General features: G+C 49.3%; 1 protein-coding gene across 1 annotated transcript in view; it reads right to left on the bottom strand.

Annotated features, from left to right (window-relative positions):
• Window positions 1-7,092: 7,092 nt before the first annotated feature.
• The window catches only part of Dhrs3 (dehydrogenase/reductase 3), a 34,362-nt gene continuing 17,078 nt past the window's right edge, over window positions 7,093-24,376 (bottom strand). The window contains exons 2-6 of the mRNA XM_051173762.1: window positions 15,672-15,815; window positions 14,967-15,086; window positions 14,389-14,627; window positions 10,528-10,653; window positions 7,093-7,596 (exon numbers count right to left, since the gene is read on the bottom strand). Of these exons, the coding sequence (XP_051029719.1) occupies window positions 7,512-7,596; window positions 10,528-10,653; window positions 14,389-14,627; window positions 14,967-15,086; window positions 15,672-15,815 (714 nt within the window). The 3' untranslated portion in view covers window positions 7,093-7,511. The remainder of the gene's footprint in view (window positions 7,597-10,527; window positions 10,654-14,388; window positions 14,628-14,966; window positions 15,087-15,671; window positions 15,816-24,376) is intronic.

Here is a 24,376-nt window from a genome sequence, read left to right as displayed (position 1 = left end):
AGAAGAAGAAGAAGAAGAAGAAGAAGAGAGAGAGAATGGAAGAAGTATACTCTACAACTTCTCATAGTGGACAGGCAGGGCTGAGGCCAGCACACTCTAATCATAGAAAGTTCCAGAAGCTCATTGAAAGTCCTACTGCTTGTCCTCCCTGCTGTGACTGGGCAGAAAGTTGTTCAGGTTCTAGCAGTGAGACATGGCTGAGCGCGGTAGGAAATGTCCCAACTGAGCCAGATAAAGGTGTTGACTAGTAAGGGCGAGTACAGAAGATCTTTTTAATTTAAATTAAAATCAATCCTGTTTTATGTACTAATCCAAACTCCCTCTTCTTCCTATCCTCCCATGCCCCCATGGACCCTCTATCCCATTCCCCTCCCACTTCCCAGGGAGAGTGAGGCCTCCCATGGGGGGTCATCAAAGTCTGGCACATCATTTAGGGTAAGGCCTAGGCCCTCCCCCATATATCTAGGCTGAGAGAGTATCCCTCCATGGGAAATGGGCTCCCAAAGTCCATTTGTACACCAGGGATAAATACTGGTTCTTCTGCCAGTGGCTCCATAGATTGCCCTGGCCTTCCAGCTGACACCTGTATTCAGCGGGCCTGGTTTGATCCTGTGCTGGTTCTCCAGCTGGCAGACTGGGGTCTGTGTGCTCTCATTCAGATCAGCTGTTTCTGTGGGTTTCCCCAGCACGGTCTTGACCCCTCTGCTCATCACTCCTCCCTCTCTACAACTGGATTCCAGGAGTTCAGTTCATTGTTTAGCTGTGGGTGTCTGCTTCTGCTTCCATCAGCTACTGGGTGAAGGCTAGGCTCTAGGATGGCATTTAAGGTAGCCCTTCCTCTATAATGAGATTGATGACTAATGATGATCTTTACACAAATGGCTTCTTCACAAAGACACAAAGCTGGGGATTAAAAGCCGGATGTTGTAATTAGACTCTGGGGTTCAAATCCCAACTCTACCATGGCTCAGGATCCTCTCCTTGCTAAATGTGTAACCCTGGGTCTGTCCCACCAGGCACATGGTGACTCATTGCTGTTATTACAAAGTAAATATGATACACAGTTATTAATGGATTTTCACTGGTGCAGAGAAGGATGGTTCATTATCTGGTTCATTATCTGTATTTCTCTTTTGATTTTCCCTTGATGACTGTGGTGGACAGGGCCACTGGCTCCGTCCTTTGGATGAGGAAACTAAGGTTAGGAAGGTGATGTTCAGATTAATGTGAGGCTCAAAGTTCCCACAGAACCAACAGTCTCAGCCAGGTGTGGATGGTTTTGAACTCCAGACTCCTCCTAGCCAGGTTCTTGCCTGATCTGAATGAACAGTCAAGCTGGTTTCTCTTCATTCGGCATCCCGCACAGCAGACAACAAGCAGGGCAGTAAGGTGTAGAAAGAATGGTGGGCTGGCTAGACCCTCGCCTGCCCGCCCCAGCAAAAAGCCAGCGTGGTACCTGGGATGTGGGATCTCATCTCACACTTGTTCCAGAGTGGAGCAGCTCACAAGCCCAGACCCTGGTCTTCCAGCCTCTGCCAGTCTGGGGTTTTGCCCAGACCCAAGTCACCTTTCCAGGCAGGATCCAATTACATCCCGGCAACAGCCCGGGATAGAGCACAGATTGTGTCTTCTTCAACTGCTTATTTCCTTTGTCTGTGAGCCTTGAAAAATGAATTATAAGGATTTGGGGTTGAGGGGTGGTCGATAGAAAATTCTGCAGATACTGGGTAACTCACCAGGAGAGAGACGTGGAGGCCTGAGTAGAGAGACCTTTTGGGGGATTATGGATCCCAGTCTGGAACAGAGAGAGGCTCATGCTTCTGGATTTGCTGGCTTCCTGGGGGACATGCCATTAAAGCTTCCTGGACCTCAGTTTCCACAGCTATGTGCAACAATCGATGCTGACTCCCTGTCCATTGTTGTTGTTGTTATTATTATTTTAAATTTTGAGATAGGGCCTCACTCTACAGCTCTGGTTGTTCCGGGACTTACTAGATCAGGCTGGCCTGGATTTTACAGAGATCTGCCTGCTTCTGCCTCCTGAGTGCTGAGATTAAAGGTGTGAGATTAAAGGTGTGTGCCACCACACTCAGCAGGTGTGGGCTTTTGAAACCTCAAAGGCTGCTCTCAGTGTCACCCCCTACCCCTAGCAAGGACATACCTCCTAATCCTTCTCTAACAGTTCCACTAAACTGGGGAACCAAGCATTCAAACGTGAGCCTTTGGGGGCTACTCGCATTCAAGCCACCACATTCCCACAGCCCTGAGTTGTTGCAACAAGTGACCTAAAGATCAAATGCTCCCAACAGGGTGACTCAGCTCCTTAGAAGACATTCCATAAAGTCCAGGGGCTGTTTTCGATTATTACAACTGGGAAAGTCAGCTAATGGGCGAAGACAGGGGTGAAGACTGCCGTAGAACCCCGGACAGCACTGCCAATGACCCTGTCCACATTGCCAGGAATGCTGGGATGAAGTCTTGAACATTTAGCAATACACCGTGGCTTTTCTTGCTCAGGGGCCTCCATTTGGACACAGAAGGGGAAGCAGGAAGACGGTTGGGCTTCCTTATTGGCAAAGGACAGCCAGGTTGTGCCAGATGCTCTGCCTCACAAAGAGTCTGGTCTTGAGGAGGTGAGTACAGAGCAAGCAGATATTGTCCTCCAACATCCATCAGCTGTGATGGACAGATAGATTGTCGTCTGTTCATAGAAAGGGATTTTTTTTTTTTTGGGTCATCATCAGGAAGGGGAGTTGTTTGACATCTCCCTTTCCTATTTGCATCTGTGTGCACATAAATGGATTCCATTCTCTTACTTGCCTTATTAACTTATTAACTGGCTGAGAACGTGGAAAGAGGCCCTCTTGTCTTGCTCACTGGGGTGAATGCTCTTAGTTCTGCATTACTATAATGTTAATGAGAGCTTTGCTAGATGTAGACATTGTTCTGAAAGGGTCTCCTGCTATCTATCCCTAGTCTCTTTTGACTTTTATTGTGAAGGGATATTGAATTTTATCAGACCTTGTCAGCATCTGTTGAGAAGGTTGTGTAATTTTCATCTTGATTTTGTGTACACACTGGTTTTTCTTTTTGAAAAAAAAATAGTCCATTTTTATTTTTTAATTAATGTGTCTATGTACATTTGTGGGCGTGTGTATGTGAGTTCATATATAAAAAATATATTACACACAACTAGATCACACAGTTTAACAAGTTTGACTTTTATCTCAATAAAGCTGCAAGATGTGCACTGACCAGACAGCTTCCGGGTCAGGAGAAGCCACCAATGCCATGTGGTGGCTATTCTCGGTTGTCAACTTGACTTCATGGAGGATTAACTAAAACCCCAGTGTATGGGTACCCCTGTAAGGAACTTTTCCTAATTAAATCATTTGAAGTGGAAAGACTCACTTTTAATCTGGAGTTTTTGAGAAAGGAAGTTTCACCTTTAATCTGGGCCACACCTTCTGTTGGCAGTCTATATAAAGGACATGGAAGAAGGAATCTCTCTCTCTCTCCCCGTCAGTTCTGTTCCTCTAGAGAATCCTGACTAACAAACAGAGCTTTTGCTGCCGGTTACTTTGGTATGATGTCTCTGTATGAGCACTGCTTTCTGCCCACCCTGGGCATTCCCATCTGGAGAGCAGCATCCCAGCAGGGTGATAGCTGCCATTCCCAGCTCTGCCTTCTGAGGGGTCATCACAGTTTCTTCTCTTCCCAAGCCATGTGGAGCTGTGAGTGTCAAAGGGCTTCTCTGAGACGAGGGATCTAACTCATCATCAGGCTCGACAGTAAGTGTCCCAGTTGCTGAGCTGTCTCTCTGGCCCCTAATCAATTTTTTTGTTCTTGTTGTTTTTGATTGTGGTTTTGGTACCGGTGCTCCTGTATCCCAGGCTGGCTTTAAGCTTTTTATGTGGCTACGGACAGCCTTGAACTCTTGATTCTCTTGCTCCCGTCTCTCAAGTGCTAGAAATAAAAGTATGTACCAAGCCTGGTTTTTGTGGTATTGGGGATCAAGCCCAGGGCTAGACAAGATTCCACCAACTGAACCGCACTCCGAGACCCAAGGAATGTTTGGGAACTTAGTAAGATGTTTCTGGGAACAGTTCCAGCCCTTCCTTCTGCGTCAGCAGATATCTGTCGCCTTTTGGCTTTGCCCGAAGCGAGGGTGTGTGTGTGTGTGTGTGTGTGTGTGTGTGTGTGTGTGTGTGTGTGTGTGTGTAGAGAAGTCCTCTGGCGAGGGTGTGTGTGTGTGTGTGTGTGTGTGTGTGTGTGTGTGTGTGTGTGTGTGTGTGTGTAGAAGTCCTCTGGCCTCTTAATTCTGTCCCAAACCCTGAGAATCAGAAAAATGCTCCTCAGGGGAGGGTCCCACATGGGCATGGTCTCCTCTGTCTTTTCCCAGTCACCCAGAGCTGCTCTTTGAGGACCTCAACTCCTGTGCCTTGTGGCCTGGCTTCTTTTTGTTGTCTTCTGACAGATAGGAACATCTCAAAGGTGAAAGCTGCCGCCTTTGGGGTGGGACTCTCAGGTAGGAGGGGTAGGAGCTTAGTAGTGACTCCTGGAGTCAGCTCTGGAGCTTTGTGTCACCTGGTCCCTTCAGACATCAGCTTGTTCCTGGGAGAGTCAGTTTCTCAAAGTTTTGGGTCCCCAGGAGCTACTGGTGTCCACAGGACTGAATTCTTGACCACTGGTCCAGCCAGACAGCCTGCGCTCCTGGACCAGAGCCAGTCAGGGCTGAGGTCTGCTGCCTCCCTGGGCTTGGCACCCACCCCTGATATGCTTCTCTTTGGGGCTGGGGAGGAACCTCCAGCCTGGCAACTGGGTCATTTCCCAGGGCCCAAGGCTTCTTTGCAAGGTTGGCACAGCCTGTTATGCCCCTCAGGGGGTTGGCGCTTGTCACTCTCCTTCACTTGGACAAGCAAAGGGACAGAATTAGCTCTCCACTCTCACTCTTGAAGCTCTCCAGGCAGTCAAACCATTCCAGTGAGTGACCAGAGAAGCTTCCTGGGAATATGCCCAAGGCCTTTTCCCTGGTTCCTCTGGGAATTGATCCAAAAGAAAGAAAGAAAGACCAAAAGTGGGGTGCTGGTGTGTGTGTATGTGTTGTTGGGGGGATGAGGCTCCATCCTACCACCAAGAGAAACCATTTGCATTCTGGGAAACACAGAGATTCCCCTGTAACCAAGGTAGTGTTCATGCTTGGTGGATCCTGGGGAGGGCTGTCTGGGAGTGGCTGATCTCAGCATCCCACCAAATTTCCCTGGGATTCTTACTGCATTTCTGGTTTAAAGGCCAATGGAAACCCCAATGATCAAGGTGTCTCCTAAAGGGATACAGAAACACACCAGCTGTTCAGAGACTGTCAGGACAGTTGGGGCTCAACAATCTGGACTCACACATTGCCCTACCCTCTTCTCTCTGTCCACAAAGTTGGACGCCCAGCTCCCCCCAACTCCAAGCCTGGAAGAATCAGCCATAGGCACCTGCCTTGGGAGATTGTCTGGACACCACAGGGGGCTGATGTGGGTAGTAACATCCCTCACAGTGGAGACACCTCTCCTCAAGGACCAAAAAGATGATGAATGGTCCTGACAACTCCTTGTTGCTTGCTACTGTCTGGTGCCATGGAAAACCAGGAGTCAGAGCTGTGTTTAATTGTGGACCTGGCCAAGCCCACATCCTGCTCTGAATTCATCTTGGGACAGGGTTGCAAATTCTCCCATTGGAAGTGCTTGGAAAGACACTCAGGCGTTTGCCTTTGCAGGGATTGCCGAGCACCAGACGGGCTCCTGGGCTGCTATGTCTGTAAGTTGGCTTCTCTCCATACTGGGCTTCACTTCTAACTTTTCCTCATGAAGTCTTCTTCCAGGGCTTGAAAGGCCATGTGGTCAATGTACTCAGCTTCCCAGGATCTCTGGCAGGTATGATCACATGACCTGATCTGGCCCATGAAATGAGAGTGGAAGCAATATACACCATTTCTGGGCAGAACTTGAAGAGGGCATGATGGTGGACCAACGTAATTTACTTCCTAGGACACCTCATCTTGGTTGCCCAGACCTGAGATGGTTTCATGCATAAATTGAGATCGTAGGGCAGACACCTTCCCCGTTGGAAGCCAAGGTGATCTGGGGGATCACATCTGGCTGACACCCACCACCAAGAGGTTAGATTGTTCAAAGGGACACTCTGAGCATTTTTTGTTTGTTTGTTTTTTGCCTTCAGTAGCTACAGGGAGAGCTGGTAACTGACACAGTGCAAACACCGTGCCTTAGGCTGGCCATGCCGTCAATGCTCCATAGACACCAGACACCTGGCGTTTCTCTTGCAGACCAGCCTGCTTTCACTTGGGTCATCTCATCCTCTTTACTCTGAGCATGAGGGTCCAGCCTGAGGTGCTCAGGTCTATTTGGCCTTTGTGAAACTTTCAAGGAAGATCCCCACTAAGTCAGAGGCTTGGGACCGCCCTCACCCATTCCTGTCTGCTTCCTGTCACTCACCTACATATAGATGGATGCTATTCCTAGCAGGTCACGTTGTTCCTTGCTCCACACTGACCACAGTGTCATTGACTTAGTTTTCTCAGCGTGAGAGTCACACCAGAGAACCACCGGCACCTCTTCCCTTGTCAGAGACCACGCCAGCTCCTTCCATTCTCTGGGCTTCCCCCTCTCCTACAATTACATGTGCTGTGGGGTCTATAGCAGCCCACAGTGCTGGCATAAGTGATGAATGGTCACTGTCGACTCACAATTCTTTCCTCTCCAGATGAATGGCGTCTTCTTGGCTTCTTCATGCGGGGCAGAGAGCAGGTGCTCAATAAACCCTGACATTACTTTTAAGTTGGTGGCCCAGTGGGGTCAAGGAAGGACAGACAGGCCTCTAGCTGTGGTGAGCTCTTCTGCGGACTAGCTCTCAGGGATCCTACCAGGGAAGCCATGTGTCTGGAGGAGCATCCCTGACCCTCTCTGCTGGGGCTGGGCTGCTGTCTCTCTCCTGCTCTCTGTAGACTCTGAGATGACCCCTTATTTCTTTGTGGTTGGGCAGGCTCCTTCCCAGCTGCCTCCCTCCCAAGGATGCAAACAAGGGAGCTGCGAAAGCCACCTCTTTATTTGCTTTTATTGCCCTTTAACCAGTTTGCATGAGCTGAGGGTCAGAGGGGTTGGAGGGGAAGGCAGAATGTCTGGGACGCAGACTCTCCTGGAAATCGTAGATGCACACTGCTCAGGCGGGTTAGACTGGAGAAGCAATTTAACAATAGACCCTACAGAGTGAGAAATGTACAAAGTCGTCAGGTGGCCGCTGAATGGCGTCTCGCCTCCCCATGGGGGTCAGAGTTACACACATCAGTCTTGCACAAAGGTCCTGGAGTTGACCCGGGAGCCTCGAAATCTTCCCTGGGGACAGGAACAGTCCTGCTCACCCAGCAGACATGCCAATGCAGAGACGCACGAGTGTGTGCCTGGGTACTGTGGCTCCTCTCGGGCTCGGCTCCTCAGGTGTGTCTTTCTCTATGTCCTTCCCTTAAAGGTGTTCATGCAGGTGTACGTCCCTGAGAACCTGTGGATCTCCTCTAGTGCAGCCTGTGGAAGTACACTGCGGGGAGAAAGACACATGGTTAGCAGGGTGGCCAACAGTGGTGGGTTTCAGTGATGGCAATGCCAAGCAGGGTATAGACAATGGTTTCCCAAGCTCTCTTGGATCCTCTGCAACCCACACCCAAGTTCCCCTTCTGAAAAACAACACCTGACCTCCGAGAATTAACACTTTCACTAGGTAAAGAGCCAAGCACAGAACAACAGCCAGGCTGTGAGCTCCAGCATGCTTTCGATGTGTTCCGGCCCTTCCAAGATGCAAGCTGAAACTTGACTGTCTTTGTGGTGAGACAGAGGTGGCTGGGTCATGAGGGGATCCGCCCAGTCATGGATTAATGGGCAGAGTGACTCTATTATTGAAGCCAGCTCTCTGGGCATACTTGCTCTGTCCTGTATTGGGAACTAACTCTCTGTCATGTCACGATGCAGCAGGAAGGCCCTTGCCAGATGCTATGGCATATTCTTGGGTGTCCCAGCCTCTAGAACCCCAAGATACATGCACTTCCATGTGTGTGTGTTTTGTCTTGTTTTATTTTTAATGATGTGGATGTATGTGTGCCTGCTTGTGCACTTGAGCGCAGTTGCTCACTGAGACCAGAAGAGGGCATTAGAACCCTTGAAAGCTGGAGTTAACAGGAGGTTGTGAGCAGCCAGATGTGGGTGCTGGGAACAGAACTCTGGTCTTCTGCAAGAATAGCCAGTGTTTTTTAACCTCTTGACATCTCTCCAGGCCTCTTTTAAAAAAAACCAATCTCTCTCTCTCTCTCTCTCTCTCTCTCTCTCTCTCTCTCTCTCTGTGTGTGTGTGTGTGTGTGTGTGTGAGAGAGAGAGAGGGGGGGGTTGTATACATTCACCTGCTGCAGTGCACACAGGAAGGTCAGATATGGGTGCCGGGGATCAAGTTCACATTCTCAGGCTTATACAGCAAAGGCTTTACCATCTGAGCCATTCCCCAGAGTTCAGTTTCCAGCTTGGTGCCTGCTCCTCTAGAGGAACCCTCTGGCAGTCACAGAGCATTTTGGACTGAAGGTCAGGGTATGCTGGGACAGTCAGCTCTGCACTCTCCACCCTCTGCTTACCAGAAGGCCATCGGAGTGGAAGACAAAGGGCTGGTTGCCACTCCTCCCTTAGTCACACATCCAAGGGTGTGGTTTCCCTGGGAGTCAACATTTGATGATAACAACAGCCTAGAACTAGGGGCTGCACTTTGTGACAAGCAGGAGCCACAGTCATGGCTGCAGGGACACAGGTCTCCCTGTATGGAGGGCACATAGCCACATGCACTGACAGCCCCTTCAGCATGGGGCCCAGGTGCAAGGTCTTGCTGTACCAAGTCTGGACAGTTCTAGTTGAATTCAGTGCTGGGAAAACTCTAGAGGAGAAAGTAGCTCCATTAGGAAGCCCACCTTCCAAGGTGGGCTTCCCTGGTAAACCCTACCCCACTGGAGCTATGGCATAGCTCCAGATTCTGTTGCCATTAGACTGGGCTACCCGGGAGCTGGGTCTATGCCCGAGAGTCTGCACAGCAGCGGCTCTTAAGAATGTGGTTCAGGGACTCTCGGGGGTGCCTGGATATCTCTAGGATACTTATAGTAACACTGCAGTATAATTTGTCTTTCTCCTTCCCTCCTTTTTTTTTTTCCCTTACTCTCTTTCTTGGCAGTCTTAAAAAAAAAAAGAAAAAATCCAGGCTAGCCTCAAAGTGACTATATAGGACAACCTTATACTTCTCATCCTCCTGCTTCTACCTCCCACATGCTGGGATTATATAGGTGGGAGCCACCACCCCTGGTCCATGCAGTACTGAGGACCAATCCCAGGGCTTCACGCATGCCAGGCAGGCTCTCTGCCTATGGAGCCTCATCCTTAGCCCATTGTTCATCTTTTACCCTTTTATTTTCTCTACACATGCGGTAGAGTTTCCCAGGGGTTTTGCTACAGGGGACTACCCCAACTGACTGAAATAAGAAGCAGATGTGAGAATCTAGTTGTTTCAGATTAAACCAGACAATGGAGAGATCTTCAAGAACATAACCCAGCATCTCTCCCGACTATTTGTCTGTGTTGTTTTAGAAAGTGTAATTGCTTATCACAAAAACACATTTACGAGATGAGGCTAGATTGGGATACCTAGTGAGATCCTGTCTAAAACAACAACAACAAAACAAAACAAAAAACCAAAAACTAAAAAGGCAAGGAAACAAACAAAACAGTTATGATTACTTAATAGTTCTGTTGCTGTCCTTTTTAGATGAAAAATGTTGTAAATAGAAACCAATTCATAAATGGAACTTCCCCTCTCAGTTTTAACTCAGTAACTAGTGATAGATAAAACTCTAAACAACAACAACAAAACAAAACAAAAAACCAAAAACTAAAAAGGCAAGGAAACAAACAAAACAGTTATGATTACTTAATAGTTCTGTTGCTGCCCTTTTTAGATGAAAAATGTTGTAAATAGAAACCAGTTCATAAATGGAACTTCCCCTCTCAGTTTTAACTCAGTAACTAGTGATAGATAAAACTCTCACAAGCAAGAGCTGTTTGCATCCCTCAATAATTTCTAAACCAGGCACCATAGTGCATACTTATAATCCCAGTACTAAAGAGACAGGAGAATTGCAAGTTCAAGGCCAACCTAGGCTTTATAGTGTGCTCCTGATAAGCCTGAGTTACAGTGGGCTCTGCCTCAAAAATAAGGGGAAAAAAAACCCAAACCTCACAGAGAGCCTTAGACCAATAAGTATGCCTTAGTGGGCAGTACAGCCAGAGAGAGGTGTTACTTTTCAACCTCCTGCCCTGTGCAGACATGACTAATCGATTATACATCCACTTTGTCCTGCCTGCTGCCTTTGTCCAGTAAGGCCCATTGGAGTGATGGGAAAAAGTTGGACTTGAACTTGGTGAAGAACTCTCTCTAACCATCCCATACCTTTTCAAGATGACGAGGATATTCATGGTCCATGGGAGTAGGAGGAGAGCCTGGTTTTGCTGTACAGCTTCCACTGTCCTCCGGGCTACTGTCTCTGGCTTCAGCGGCGGGAAGAGGTTGGGAAACCTGGAGGCAGGAAAACACTGGTTTCTCCTGGAGAAGTTGACCTTTCTGCTGGGCATCTTGGTAAGTGGCTAGTGTTTCTGAGGGCATCACTTTGACTCTTCTGTGTGAGGACTGGAGGCTGTGGGGTTCTCTCCCAGTCCATGCCTGTTAGAGTCCCTCGATACTGCTCCATCCTGCCCCACCACTCCCCGAAGTCCCCTAAGGCTCCTGCCTGACACTCACATTGGACTCCCTCCACATTCTAAAGCACGGGCAGCCCTCAGCTGCCATCTTTCTTCATCAGCCATTCCCACAGCCTGCTCATTTCTCCCGAGAGATCACTCTGCCTCCCATACCGCTGGGTGGCCTCTGATCTTACCCCTTCCTTCCTTAACCACAACCACAACCTCATCTAGAATGATCTTGCTTGTCAGGTTGTTCCTTGACAAGGGCCCGTCTCCTCCATCAGGTTGAGTTCCCTGGGGACAGAGGCCCAGTGACTCTCATTCCCTCCTGAGTCCTCAGCATCTAGTAGGACTTGGTACACAGTAGGTACCTAATAAATACCATTATCATTTTGCCCCGCTTTTCTGCTGGGCCTTTCTGATTGGGAAGTCCTCAGCCTGCTGGCTCTCTAGCCTGCCAGTCAAACACAAAGTGGCTTTCCATGGGACTGCCAGATGAACAAGCAGTCAAACAGGGGTTTCCCATGACTGTTCAGAGGCATCTGACCCCAGACCTGTGCACCCATTGTGTTCCCTAAGTATCAGGCCCATGCACAAACATCCTCTCTAATTTACGGAGCAGGGGGCAAATCAGCGAGCCCTTAGCACTACTCCAGTGACTCTGTCTTTGCTCTTCCTGCCTTTCCCAGCCTGGCCTGACCGCTGTCTCTCAAACGCCTTATGAGTCACTGTGGTACCAATAAGAGTAAGAGTGATGAGTCATCGGTCGTCATGCCATTCCTGAGCCAGGGGCAGCCTTGGAGCTCACAGACTGCTGCCCTCCCCAGTAACTTGACAAGTGTAGCTTTGGTTTGTTTGTGTGTGTGTGTGCGTGCAAATGTGTGTTTGGTCACGAGTGTCTATGTATGTGGAGGACGGAGGTCAACCTTCAGTATCATCAGGAGTCATCCACTTCAGCTTTTTCCAACAGGGTCTCCCATTGGCTGAGAGCTCGATGACGACTTGGCTAGCTTGACTGGCCAGCAAATCCCTAGGGATTTGTCTGCCTCTGCCTCTATAGTGCTGGGATGACAAGTGCATGCTACCTTTGCCTGGATTTTTATAAACATGGGTTCTGGAGATCAAACTTTGCTGACTAGGCTTTCTTTCCACACCAAGATAGAACCTATAGCCTAGAAAGGCTGGCCTTGGGTTTTTTTCAAAGAGACACATGCTGAGGTATCTCACTGACTGCAACTCCAGTGATGTGGTGGTATATCTATAATCTCCAGCCTTCACCTGTGTCCATCACTGTCTCTAGGGGGAGGAGACAGGTCAGGAAGACCCAAGTGTAGGGGACCCTTCCAGGTAAGACCCTTCCAGAAGGACCTGATGGAGATGCCTCAAACCTGTTAAGATTTCCCCCTTTCTCTCCACAGTGGGTAGGAGGACAACAAAGGACACTGGGAAGTGATAAGAGAAGCCTGCTCAGGTGGCCCAATTCCAGCCGTGTTGTCTCATACAGATGACTTCAGTTCCTCTATCTGTGAAATGGGTTTATAGCTCATTTGCACGGCTACTGGAAGGGCCAAATGCAACAACTGTGTAGTGGAAAGGGAAGTGTCTAGAGTGGCTGGAAATAGAATATTCAGGAAATGAGAACGGTGGCACCCTCGGATACCGCCGATCTCGCTGGATGTTCACCTGTTTGGTCCTAACGCGGTCACTACCCCTGGGAAATTGCTAGGATGGCTATAGAGCAAAACCAAGGCTTTTCTGTCTTCCTTTTTCTTTCAATAAATAGGAGTTGGTTAAGTATAGCTGTTCTGGCTGAGCCCTTGGCTCTCACCTGCACAGCTAGCATCCACTTAGTGCTCATAAAGCAGTCATAGCCAGTCAATTCCCACACAGGCTCTCCCCCAACTTGTGAAGTAGGAGGTGCTATTAGCAATCGCTTTAATATATATATAAACAGGGAAACTAAGGCACAGAAGAGTCGAGTCACCTGCTGGAGGTTACACAGAACTAGGGTTCGATCCCAGGACATCAGGATAGTTATGAGTATAACCTCTTTGAAGTTGAGAATGTATGATAATTTTTTAGCAAGTCAGATAGAAATACCTACTTCTGGATAAACTCTAAAGAGACTGTCTTCTAGGAAAACTATTAAAACTCGTCTAAGACTATGTTTATTCTTGGTAAAAATAACAGCCGGGAGTAGTGGTACATTGTTAAAATGCCAAGCACTCAAGGGGCTGAGGCAAGAAGAGATCACCATGAATTGAAGGACATGAGCCTTCAATAAAACAACAGTGGAAGCGTCTCTTTTATGAGCAATATGTGTGCCCTAGGGTCCATGCCAGGTATGCTATATTCATTATTATTTCTCATTTTACTAGCAATCTATCAGGTAAATACTAGTCTTAGCATTTTATGGATGAGCAAGGCACAGCTCTGAGAAGTAAACAAATCTTCCCTTAAATGGGGAATGTGATGTGTAGTGATACGACGTCCCATATCGATACCATTTATTGCTTGCAATGTCAGTCATCACGCTGTTTTATAAACTGCAATGAAGTCTAGCAACATGCAGCCCATGGAAACTATAGCATGATGTCACCCCAGGTTCAAGTATGAACACTGAGCCTGAGGTCACATTCCCCTACATAAGACGGCTCTGCAAGTAGCTTGAGTAGTGGGCTTTGGGGTTTCTCCACATGGGGCTATAATTTGTATTTATTAATTAAAAAAATTATTGGTGTATGTGTGCCCATATGTGTGATGTGTGCACACTGTGTGTGTGTATGGGAGCATGTGTGTCACCGAATGCATTTGGCAGTCAGAGGGCAGGGCTCCAGGGATCAAACTCAGATTGTCAGGCTTGGTAGCAAAGGCCTTTACCCCTGGGCCACTTCATCGGTCGTGGCTCTATAAAAGGCTCACACCTTCAGAAAGCTTTCATTTGTTTAGCCACCACCACTATGAAGTTTCCTTGGGCTCCCTCCTAGGCTCTATACCACCGATCCTGTTTCCAGCACGATACTTTTGCCTGGTTCTGAATGTCAGGTCCACGGGGCCATGCGGAATGTGCTAGTGTGGCTTCTTTCGCTCGGCACCGTGGACGTGAGCCTCATTATGGGGGTGATACATGACTCATTTCCTTTTTTGTTGATAAGGTAGCATTCCACTGTGCACATCCAGCACTGGTGTTTTGAGTGAGCTCCTGCAGCGAGGAGCAGGGTCCCAAGTGTGGGCAGTTGGTCTTGGACCAAGCAAAATGCAGAGTGAGCTGGGCACCAGCTTCGCCTCTCTCTGCTTTCTGACAGTGGATATGAGGAGGCCAGCTGCCTCAGGCTCCCGCCACTGTGGCTTCCTACCAGGACAGACTCTACCCTCTTACTGTGACCCTCAAGAAGCCTTGCCTTCTTAGAAGCTGGAGAAGTAACTGATACAGTGCAGACTTTATCCTGTTGCCTTGTGAGTGGAAAATGAGGCCTGGGACTGTGACCAAGGCCAAGGGATTCCGGGGCTCTTCCCGTGAACACCGCTGGCTGGGTTGGCTCAGGAGAGTTGGCTGGTCTCACCCACTGACCTGACTCGCATGCCCTGGAACATCTCGGTGCTGGTGTGAAAGGGCAGCACAGTGGTGGCGCCGACACCTGGACAGTCCAGCAGCCCCAAGGTCAGGCTCTCCATGAAGGCGAAGGCCGATGCTTTCGATGTGCAGTAGTCGATGGCGCCAGGGATGGCTGACAGCGCAAGCACGGAATTGAGGCACACGATATGGCCGTTCTGCAGCTCCAGCATGCGCGGCAAGAAGGCCTTGGTGGTCTGAGGGTGGGTAACAGAGGTCAGTGTAAAGCAGCACCGCTTCTGCCAGGCCCTGCACCCCTGCACTGAGGAGGACAGCCTGCTCTAGATGCATAGCTACCCTAGTGACTTAGCCTTCCACACGGAGGAATTGAGGCCTCCGTGCTGCAGAGGATTGTACTAGCCAGTCAGAAGTTCCTATGATGCCCTGCCAGTCAGTCATTCCTTTTATCTAGCCACTTTGCCACGGAACATCCCTGCTAGCGTGAGACCTGGTCCCAGTGCACCTCTCTTTCCCCTCAATCCCACCCAGGCTTCCTGTCATACCTATGGCTGGCTCTGGGCCAGGAAAGCCCTTACCCAGAATTGGCCCAGGGTGTTGACATGCTGGGACTTGAGGAGGGCATCATCATCACTGTCCATCAAGCTCTTTCCATGGACCACGGCAGCATTGTTCACCAGGATGGTGATGTCACCCACCTGCGGGCAAGAGGGGGCTGTGGAGCCGTGAGGGCAGCCAGTCCCTGTGGGCTGTACCTGTAGGGGCACAGACCAGGCTCCGCAACCACCAGCCACATGGCCTTTCTGAGCATCAGTCTTGTTTATAAATGGCACTTGTGCCATACCAGCTGTGTCTGAGGATTAGAAATAATTTATGGTACATACTATACCCAGAATGTAGCATATTTATAATAAATGAGGTTATGGGCACATAAAAAATGGTTAATGTTACCATGCGTGGGATATGTAACAGGGTGACTTCTTTTCTCCCTTGGTGCTCATTGGTCTACCCAGCCCAAATGTCTTGGATTAGGGAAAGGACTTTTCCCAGAAGGCAATGGGACATTTGACTTAGAGAGAAACTCGTAGGGTCTAAATGTCCAAGGAACCATAGAGGTCTACTCTTATTGTGTTATCAACCCCAGTCTCCATCCAAATAACTTGGACAAGCTTTGGGGAGAGTTCCCAAAGGTGCCCTGTACAAAGCCAGCCTGCCATAGCAATATTCCCTCCCAGGCCGCATGAATTCAGTATGCTGAGGCCAGACATTCCTGGGCTACTGACCTTTTCACGGACAGCTTTGGCCATCTGGTATACCTCTTCCCGGTTGCCCACATCACAGATGAAGTAGTGGCACTCTGTGCCCATCTGCCGAATCTCCTCTGTTGTCTCTTTCAGGCATTTCTCAGTCCGGCCCCAGAGAACAATCTGGAAGGAAAGAAAAAGAGCATGGAATAGGTGACTTTGAAATAGGCTGTATTGATATAATGACTGCTACAGGGAATTTTAGTAGCCTTTCAAATGCTGGCTTCCTTGATTCCATCCCAAAATAAAGTACCCAAGACAAATTAACTGTGAGCTATAAATAAAATATTATTATTTTGTGTGTGGGTGCATGCCTGTGTATGGGTGGAGATTAGAGGGCGATTTTAAGGGTCAGTTTGCTCTTTCTGCTGTGGGTTTGGCGATCAAACTTAGGTTGTTAGGACTTGTGTTTACCTGCTAAGCCATCTTGCTATTTTAGTTAGGGTTTCTAAAGCTGTAATGAAACACCGTGACCAAAGCAATTTAAAGGATTTATTCAGCTTACACTTGCAGTTAACTAACAGTCTATTACTGAAGGAAGTCAGGACAGGAACTTACTCAGGGCAGGAACCTGGAGGCAGGAGCTGATGCACAGGCCACAGAGGGATGCTGCTTACCCGCTTGTTCTCATGCTTGCTCAGCCTGCTTTCTTACAGAACTCCGAACCACCAAGCACCAGGGGTGGCATAACCCATAATGGGGTTGGCACTCCCCTACCAAGCACTAATTAAGAAAATGCCCTACAGGCTTGCCTACAGACCAAGTTTATAAAGTCATTTTCTCAATTGGGGTTTTCCCTTCTTAGATGACCTAGCATGTGTCAAGTAGACATAAAATTAGCATGACCAGTGGCCAACAATGAAGGGAATTTTTTTGTTTGTTTGTTTTGTTTTTTAACTTGTGCTTTTACTTTGTTTGTGTGTGCCCGTGTAGGGCCCTGCATGGACCTGAGGCACCTTGAGCAAGCCTGAAGCTGTTGGCTGGAACATCTTTCACCAGAGTAGTTCTTGGTACTCTTCCTGATTGGCTAACACGCATCTACTGGGGAGGAACTAAACCCGAGAACTTGCACGCTTGACCCTTGATTGTTTGCCACTGTGCTATAAGTCAGTATAAGCCCGCTCTATCCCCTCAATAAACGGCATTCAGCATTCAGGCTGCACGAATGACCCACTGTCTTGTCTTTTATTTCAATTTCTAGGCCTTCACCTGATTAGTGGAACAGATCATAGCGCAGGCACTACATGCCTCTGTGTGGGTATGTGTACATGGGTGCAAGATTCAACAGAGGCCAGGAGAGGGCACCAGATCCCCTGGATCTAGAGTCATAGATTGCCCGATATGGGTGCTGGGAACAGAACTCGGGTCTTCTGGAAGAGCAGCAAGTGCTCTTAACCATTGAGCCATCTCTGGACTCCAACAAGATTATAAAAGGGACATTACCTACTCTTAAGTGAGCCAGTGGTTTCGGAGCATACTTATGGCCAGTCAGCTGGTATGTTAGTTCATGTTTTCTGATATATTCTTCCTAGCAGGACACCTCCTGCCAGCCTAGTGATAACCTTTTCCTTGATTCTTAGAAGCAACGGAAAAGCTTTCCGGACACTATTCTAGAATGTTTTCTGTTAGGAACCAGCTGGCCTTCTCACCAATTATGTTTAGAGCTGGGATTATTCCCACCAGCCACTAGGAAAGGTGGGGTCACACTCTTCTTCTCCAAGGCCTTGAGGGCTACTGTGGTCACACTGGGAAGGAAGGATGCAAGGAGGGACGGGGGAGAGACAGTGAGACTCCTGCTGAGAAGCAAGGGCTTCCTTACCCAACAGGTAATACATAGGATGACCCAGTGGTCTTGACAGGACCTAAGTGGGTGCTTAGAGAGGTTGGGCATGTGCATGGCTGGTCCACAGGATGCTGGCAATTGAAGCCTGGCTGGTCCTTAGCCTTGACCTGAAGGAAGACAATACATCTCCCCAAACCCAAGAGCCCAAGTTTGGGTGCCTGCGGAGCTAGCTGCCCTGACATACAGCTTTATAGTATAGAGGCAGAACAAGGGGACCACAGCATCCAGGAAAATCAGCACAAGAGAGGCTGGGCTCCAGCAATGGTCTGCGTTCCTTTCTTTTTAAAATATTTATTTATTTATTTTACTTTGTGTCTGAAGTATGTATGTGCACCACACGCAAGCCAGTGCCTGTGTAGTCTGGAACTGGTTACAGGTGATTGTAAAGCTTCACACAGGTGCTGGGAAACTGAACCCGGCTCCTCGGCAGCCAATTCTCTTAACTGCTGAGCCATCTCTCCAGCCACAGATCTACATTTCTTTTCTCTTTAAGGCACAAATAGGTGTACAGAGTTCCATCAAAAGGAGCCTGGGTGATCCATGCTCTCTTGCTGGTTCTCGGCTCTCCTGAGATGGTCAGGGTCTAAGGCCTGCCATGTTCTGCTCAGAACATTTGCAATCGGGAACTGGGGAGAGCGTCCCTGTCCACTGGGCTGGGAGACGGCCCCGGAGAGGCAGATAGCGGTGGTCTGGCAGGTGGAATGAAGGCCTGTGCGCACTGTCTCCTGCGCAATCAGAACCCTGGTCCTCCTGAGGCCACTCCTTGTGTACTGGCAGAGGGGCTCTAGCTCTGTCCCTGGTGCCATGGCTAAGTGTTTCTGTGAACCTGGAGCCCCTGGGACCTAATTCTGTTCTATTTATTTTAAGATCTTATTTCCTGCCAAAGCACATGTTGTCTGTTGGATGAATGAATACATGTTAAGGGCTAAAATTGGGACAGTGTGGGTGGGTGTTAAACTACCTCTCGAGACCGAAAGATTACCCATCTTCTCTGTGGCCAAACTAACCGCAGCTCTAGAACATTCCATAAATGAATCTGTGTGGATCAGAAGTCAGTGGGTTTCCCAGAGTACACCACCGGGGAAGGCTGAGCTGAGGGGAGGTTTGCTGGGACTGGAGTGTGCAGACAAGGAGCTAGCCATGGTGCTGGGCAAAGGTGAGCTGCTGGGGGCAGGTGCATCTTTCTGTCAGGTGTTTGTGTGTCTGTGTCTGTGAGTCATAGTACCTCCAAGAGCACCTGCATGTCTATAAGTGCAAGCATGCATTTGTGTGTCTGTGAATGTATGTGTATCTATGAGGTCATACCTGTGGATGTCTGTGTGTCAGTGAACATGCTCTGGGTTTATGTATCTGTGGGCCTGTGTGTCTATAAGCCGGCATCTGTGAATAGGTCTGAGTCTTGCATCTGAACAAGGGCATGCTTCTGTGAATGTGTCCCCAGGTCCTCTGGTGGATGCACATAGGTCTTTGGTTAGGACACCCTATGTCCATCTGTCCTTACGAACCAGCCTGCATCTCTGTGGTGATGGAGCTCCAATATGGTATGGGAGAAAGTTTGAAGGCACACGACTATCTGGGTGGAGCAGGCTCCTCTTGGAGTCCTGTCTGGCTCTCGGGGAATCTGTGCCCCAAGTGGCTCTGCCACTGCCCTCTGGGTAACCGCAAGTGTTGACAGGCCCTGGCCAAGACCAGATGGGAGACGAAGGTTGCAGGGAGAGGTGAGGTTTGAGGAAAGTGGTTCAGCCTCCTCTTAATTCCCTGGCTGACCAGCTGGCAGGGCCAGGCTAACCTAAGCTTATGAAGTCACGATTGGGTTCTCTACACCTCTTGGCCTCCAGTCTTCTGTGAGGTGAGACAGTGGTTCTGTCCCCTTCCCCTTCCGGGTGAGCAGGAGGAGAGAGGAAGGGCCTTGGCCCTGGGTATGGACTGACAGTGAGCACCTGCCTTGTTTTCCCTTACTGGCTAGTCTCAGCAGCGGAAGCCCTTCTCATCTCTTGGTTAGAGACTTACATATGCCACTTTCTGTACTTGGAAAGTGAGGCTCAATGAATTCTGCTAGATGTCCAAAGCTACACCTGGTGGGAGATGGAGGAGGGATCTGAACCCAGAATCTACTCTCCGCAGGTACAGCCTCGAGGTGTGGTGGCATAGGTTAAGTTTTGAAGACCCAACTCCTAATCTACCCATTGCCAGAGTCCATTCCTGCTCAAAAATTCTCCTAGCTTGATGTCTGGACCACAACCTCATCCACCCACCTGCCAGGGCTGAGCCCAGTGCTGGGACCTAAGAGAAGGAAAGACACAGTTCCAACCTCAGTAGCCCATCCCCGTAAGGAAGGTTGAGGGATTGAGGAAGCACAGGTCACAACTGAGGGTAAGAGAGTAAACAATAAACAAAGGTACCTAGAGGAATCCAGGAGCTAGCCATACTGTGACTATCCATAGAGAAGGAAACTGTAGCCTGGAGAGCCTGAGCACCTTGTCTGAGGCCACACACTGAGTGACAGAGCTCACAATTGAGCATCAGTATTATCAGGCAGCCAGTGACAACTGCTATTCTCTCTCCTAAGTTCAGTAATACTCAAATGAAAAACGCTGTGTATGTCCCCTCCCAAGGCCCTGAGAGGGTTCGGTACAGAGTTGGTGCCCACTGAGTGTCCTGTAGGCTCGCTCTGCTGGAATTTCACTGGGGAGGGCAGACAAATCACACATCACCCTTGACACACTCTGAAGTCAAGGAGCAAGCGGCTTCGGGGGACCCCAGATGTGTGATGGTACACACCTGTAATCCCAGTATCATGGCTGAGGTAGGAGGATAGCCAGTTCAAGGCCAACCTGGGCTACACAGCAGGACCCTTTCTTCAAGCAAGACAGGCAACAATAAGAACAGAAGCAAAACAGAATGTGTAACCCAAACTCCCCCACGGCAACTCAGCATTGGTAACCCCTGTCTAGCCTCAGCCCCACCAATGCCCGTCCAGGGCTTCAACTCACGGCAAAACTGCTCTTTTTCGTCTCTCTCCATTATTTTTCTTTAAAACAGTAAGGCTCTTTGCAAACTCCTATTCACCCTGCAGAGCACTGCCTGAATGTCCCCCTTAGTTCCAAAGCCTCTCTGGCTGTCCCTTTCACCCTTCCTACAGCACTGGCCAATGGCTAGTATTAACAGAGCCCTTGCCACAGGCCAAGCCCTGTGCCAAGTACGTGAATATGTCTTCTTCTGCCCTCATGCCTTGTGGGTGGGTATGTTATGCCCCACAATACGTTGAGTCTTGGACAGATAAAGCGACTTGCCCAGGGTCACACCTCTCCTATCTATGCAGCCCCATGACTCAGAACCCCTGCCCCTCCCTGCTAAGGCTAGCCCTTGTTTTATGTTTCCACTGACAGACAGAAGAGTATGTTGACCACGTGGAAGCCCTTTGCCTTGGCTCAGTCCCTCAGGGACTCTTATTCACAGCACCAGCCAGGCTCAGCTGACCCAGTCACATGGCACTGGCCTATCTAGAAGTCTGCTGATCCCAGGACACTGGTAACCCTTCCTACTCAGCCTTGCCTTCCCTACCTGGGGTGGGGAAGTCCTGGAGATCGGCTGTGTGTTTGGTAGCAGTGTGGGGGTTGGATGGGTCATCCCATCGGTGGTGTGAGCAGGTAGTCTCAGGTCCAAGTCCTTGGGCAGACCTTTGGTCAGTGAGTTCAGAGCTCATGGGCCCCGTGGTTTAGAGTCAGACTGGTAATGTTGGCCATGCAGACAGAAGGAAAATGCCCAGCAGAGATTCTGAGCATGGCAGGCAGGGCAGCAGACTCAGTGAGGGAGGTTCGGAACGGGTGTGGCTTGTCTCCACTCCCAGCAGAGCAGATAGGCAATAGGAGGACGCTCACTAAGAACCATGCTAATGGCTGGGTGAGCGTGAGCACAGGAGTTTCAGTCAGTCCTACAGTTAGAGCTAGGGCGGTCCTGAATAGAAGGAGATGGGCACAGCCCTGAGACAGGGACACAGTACTTTTTATTTATTTACTTTTTGCAGTACCATGGATTGAACTCTAGACTCTGCTCATGCTAGGTAAGCATTTTACCAGTGAGCTATAATCCTCCAAGCCCCACCTCTTTAAAAAAAAATTATTTTGAGACAGGGTCAAATGTTGGCCAGGCTGGCCTTGAGTTGACTCTATAGTCCAGGCAGGCCTTGACCATGTGACTCTTCTATATCAGACTTCCAGGTAGCTTGTGTTACAGGCCTGGAAACAGAGCACACTCTCAAAGCTAGAGACGTCTACAATGTGAGCAATGGGAGGCTGAGGCAGAAGGATCATGAGTTCATGGCTGCCTGCTTAAAACCTTTTACACTCCTGTGTATTTTCATTTTCCTTTCTTTCTTTCGTTCTTTCTTTCTTTCTTCCTTTTTTTTCCTTCCTTCCTTCCTTCCTTTTTTCTGATTGGGTCTTATAAAGCCTAGGCTTTCCTTGAACTCTAGGTGGTTGAGGGTGATCTTGAACTCCAGATCTTTCTGTCTCTACCTCCCAGGTTCTGAGATTACATGTGTGTGTCACCACATCTGGCTACCTACTTTGTTTTTTTGTTTGTTTGTTTGATTTTTGTTGCATTTTGTTTTTGAGACAGGGCTTCATATAGCCCATCCAGGCCTCAAATCCAATATAGAACTGAGGGTGACCTTGAACTTCTGATGCTCCTGCTTCTATTACCCTTGTGCCAGGATTACAGGCATGTATCGGCATGCTGGTTTTATGTGGTGCTGGGGAATCAAACCCAGGGCTTCATGCAGGCTAGGCACACACTCAACCAACTGAACTACACCCCAAACTCAACCCTATGGTATTTCTAAAGAGAGGAAACCCATCTCTTGAATACAGTGGAACCTGGCTCTGGAGCCAGTCTGAGTTAAGCCCTCTGATCTGTCTCTGTGCGCTTGGGGAACCTAGGAATCTCCATGAGTTGAAGTGTAGTGTCTGCTTGGAAGGGGACAGGAGCATCAGGGGCTGGGATTATTAACAACAACACAGCAGCCACAGAGCCCCCTTTTTATAAAAGATTTACCAGGCCTACAAAACTGAAGGTGTTGAGCATGATGGTGGCCCAGCCTCCACCTGGAACACTCTGGTTTGCTTCCCTTAGACACAGCCTTGCCCGGGTCAGAACCCCAGAACCATAGTAGTCTCTGTCTCATTTCCCCTAACTTTTGAAAGAAATCCTTCAGCTACATCCAGGCAGGCAGGCAGAGACCAGGGTCCAGACTGTCCATGTGCAGGGTCAGCTGCAGGACCGTGGTGGGCAGATTTCCCTAGGAGGTTAGGTTTTTAAGCTGGACTCTGGGAGTTCCTGGAAGTTCTAGGGAGGAGCCTCTAGGGCTGTTAAAAGAGGGAGGAGGCTTGGAAGACATGTTCTAGGAGCCCCTCTCTGCCTGCCCCAGGTATCCACAGTAGTGTCTGTCACTTCAATTCAGCTCCCCGAACTGTTGTCTCTACAAAGACTGGCTCAAACTGGAGCTTGACGCTCCAGCCCCCAACTGGCTCTGTCAGGAGGCCCCTTTCCTAGCGACAAGCCCTAGGTGTGTGTCCCATTCCTCATCTATTTCCAGCGCTGTCCCTGTCCTGCCACCCTGTTTATGACTTCTTTCCAAATACAACCATTCAAAGTGATGACCACGCACCTGCTGAGCTGCCAACCCTCCCTACCCCCCCCCCCCATCATTCACCAAGGCTACATGCTCCAGTCCACTCACAGAGGACAGTCCTGGAGGAGTAGCTACTGCGTTCAGCACACTGTGACCAGGGAAGACAAGGCACAGAGTCTCAGCACCACCATGGACAGCTCTGGTTTTGCTGGACACGTGTGTGTGTGTGTGTGTGTGTGTGTGTGTGTGTGTGCGTGCGCGTGTGCGCGCATGCGCGTGTGTTCACTTGTGTGGAGGTCAGAGAGTGATGGTGGATATCTTCCTCCATTGCCCTCCACCCTGAAACAAAGGGCTCTCACAGAGCCTGCACCTCATTGATTCAGCAAGACTACCTGGCCAGCAAACCCCAGAGGTCATATCGTCTCTATGTCCCCAGATCTGTGATGCTGGGCCCAGCCTTTTACATGGGTGCCAGGGATTTGAATTCAAAACCTTATGGGAATACAGTCAGCCCTTTGCTGATGGAGCCATCTCCTAGGTGGTAGGGTCTTTTATGAGAAGGGGCATCTGCTTTTGCTGCTATGTTTGTGACAATAATATCAGTATTTATTTGACAATACTAATGGCCTCAGGTTTATTAGGGATGCTATGGCCAACCGCAGGTCAGAGGTAACAAAGCCTACCTACAAGTCCCTGGCCTGACTGCAAACTGCACTTCCTCCAGATCAAGGGCCATTAGCTGGAGCTGGGCCCTTCAAGGAGTCAACCATAATGACCAGGAGCCCTGACATGTGTCCTGTGGCTCTGCTAACTCAAGGAAAGGGTCCACAGACATTGCCACAAGAGGATGCTGAGGCACAGAGGGTAAGGCTCACACAATTTACTCATATGCGACCTGATTCTCAAACCTGTGTCCTTGGCCACTGACTGCCTTGGAGAACAAAGGGACCCTTATGCCTGCTTACTACTGCACGGCTATCACTAAGCAACGTATCCGGGTATTACGGAACCCACATGCCTGTCTGGATGGCCTCCCAGGGAAAGACTTGTATTTGTGTGGCTCCTGCTCCCGCTGGCCAGGTGACTATTGAGTGGGCAAGAGTGACAATCCTCACCTGCTGTGAAGACACCCAGGCCCTGCAGGCTGGACGAAAAGGGCCAGCAAGTCCTGTGCTCCTACTGGTGGCAGCATAGAAAAGCAAGTGGGAA

The sequence above is a fragment of the Phodopus roborovskii genome, unplaced genomic scaffold, assembly GCF_943737965.1.
Source record: "Phodopus roborovskii unplaced genomic scaffold, PHOROB, whole genome shotgun sequence".
Lineage (NCBI taxonomy): Eukaryota > Metazoa > Chordata > Mammalia > Rodentia > Cricetidae > Phodopus > Phodopus roborovskii.
This window is presented reverse-complemented; position numbering and strand designations above follow the sequence as displayed.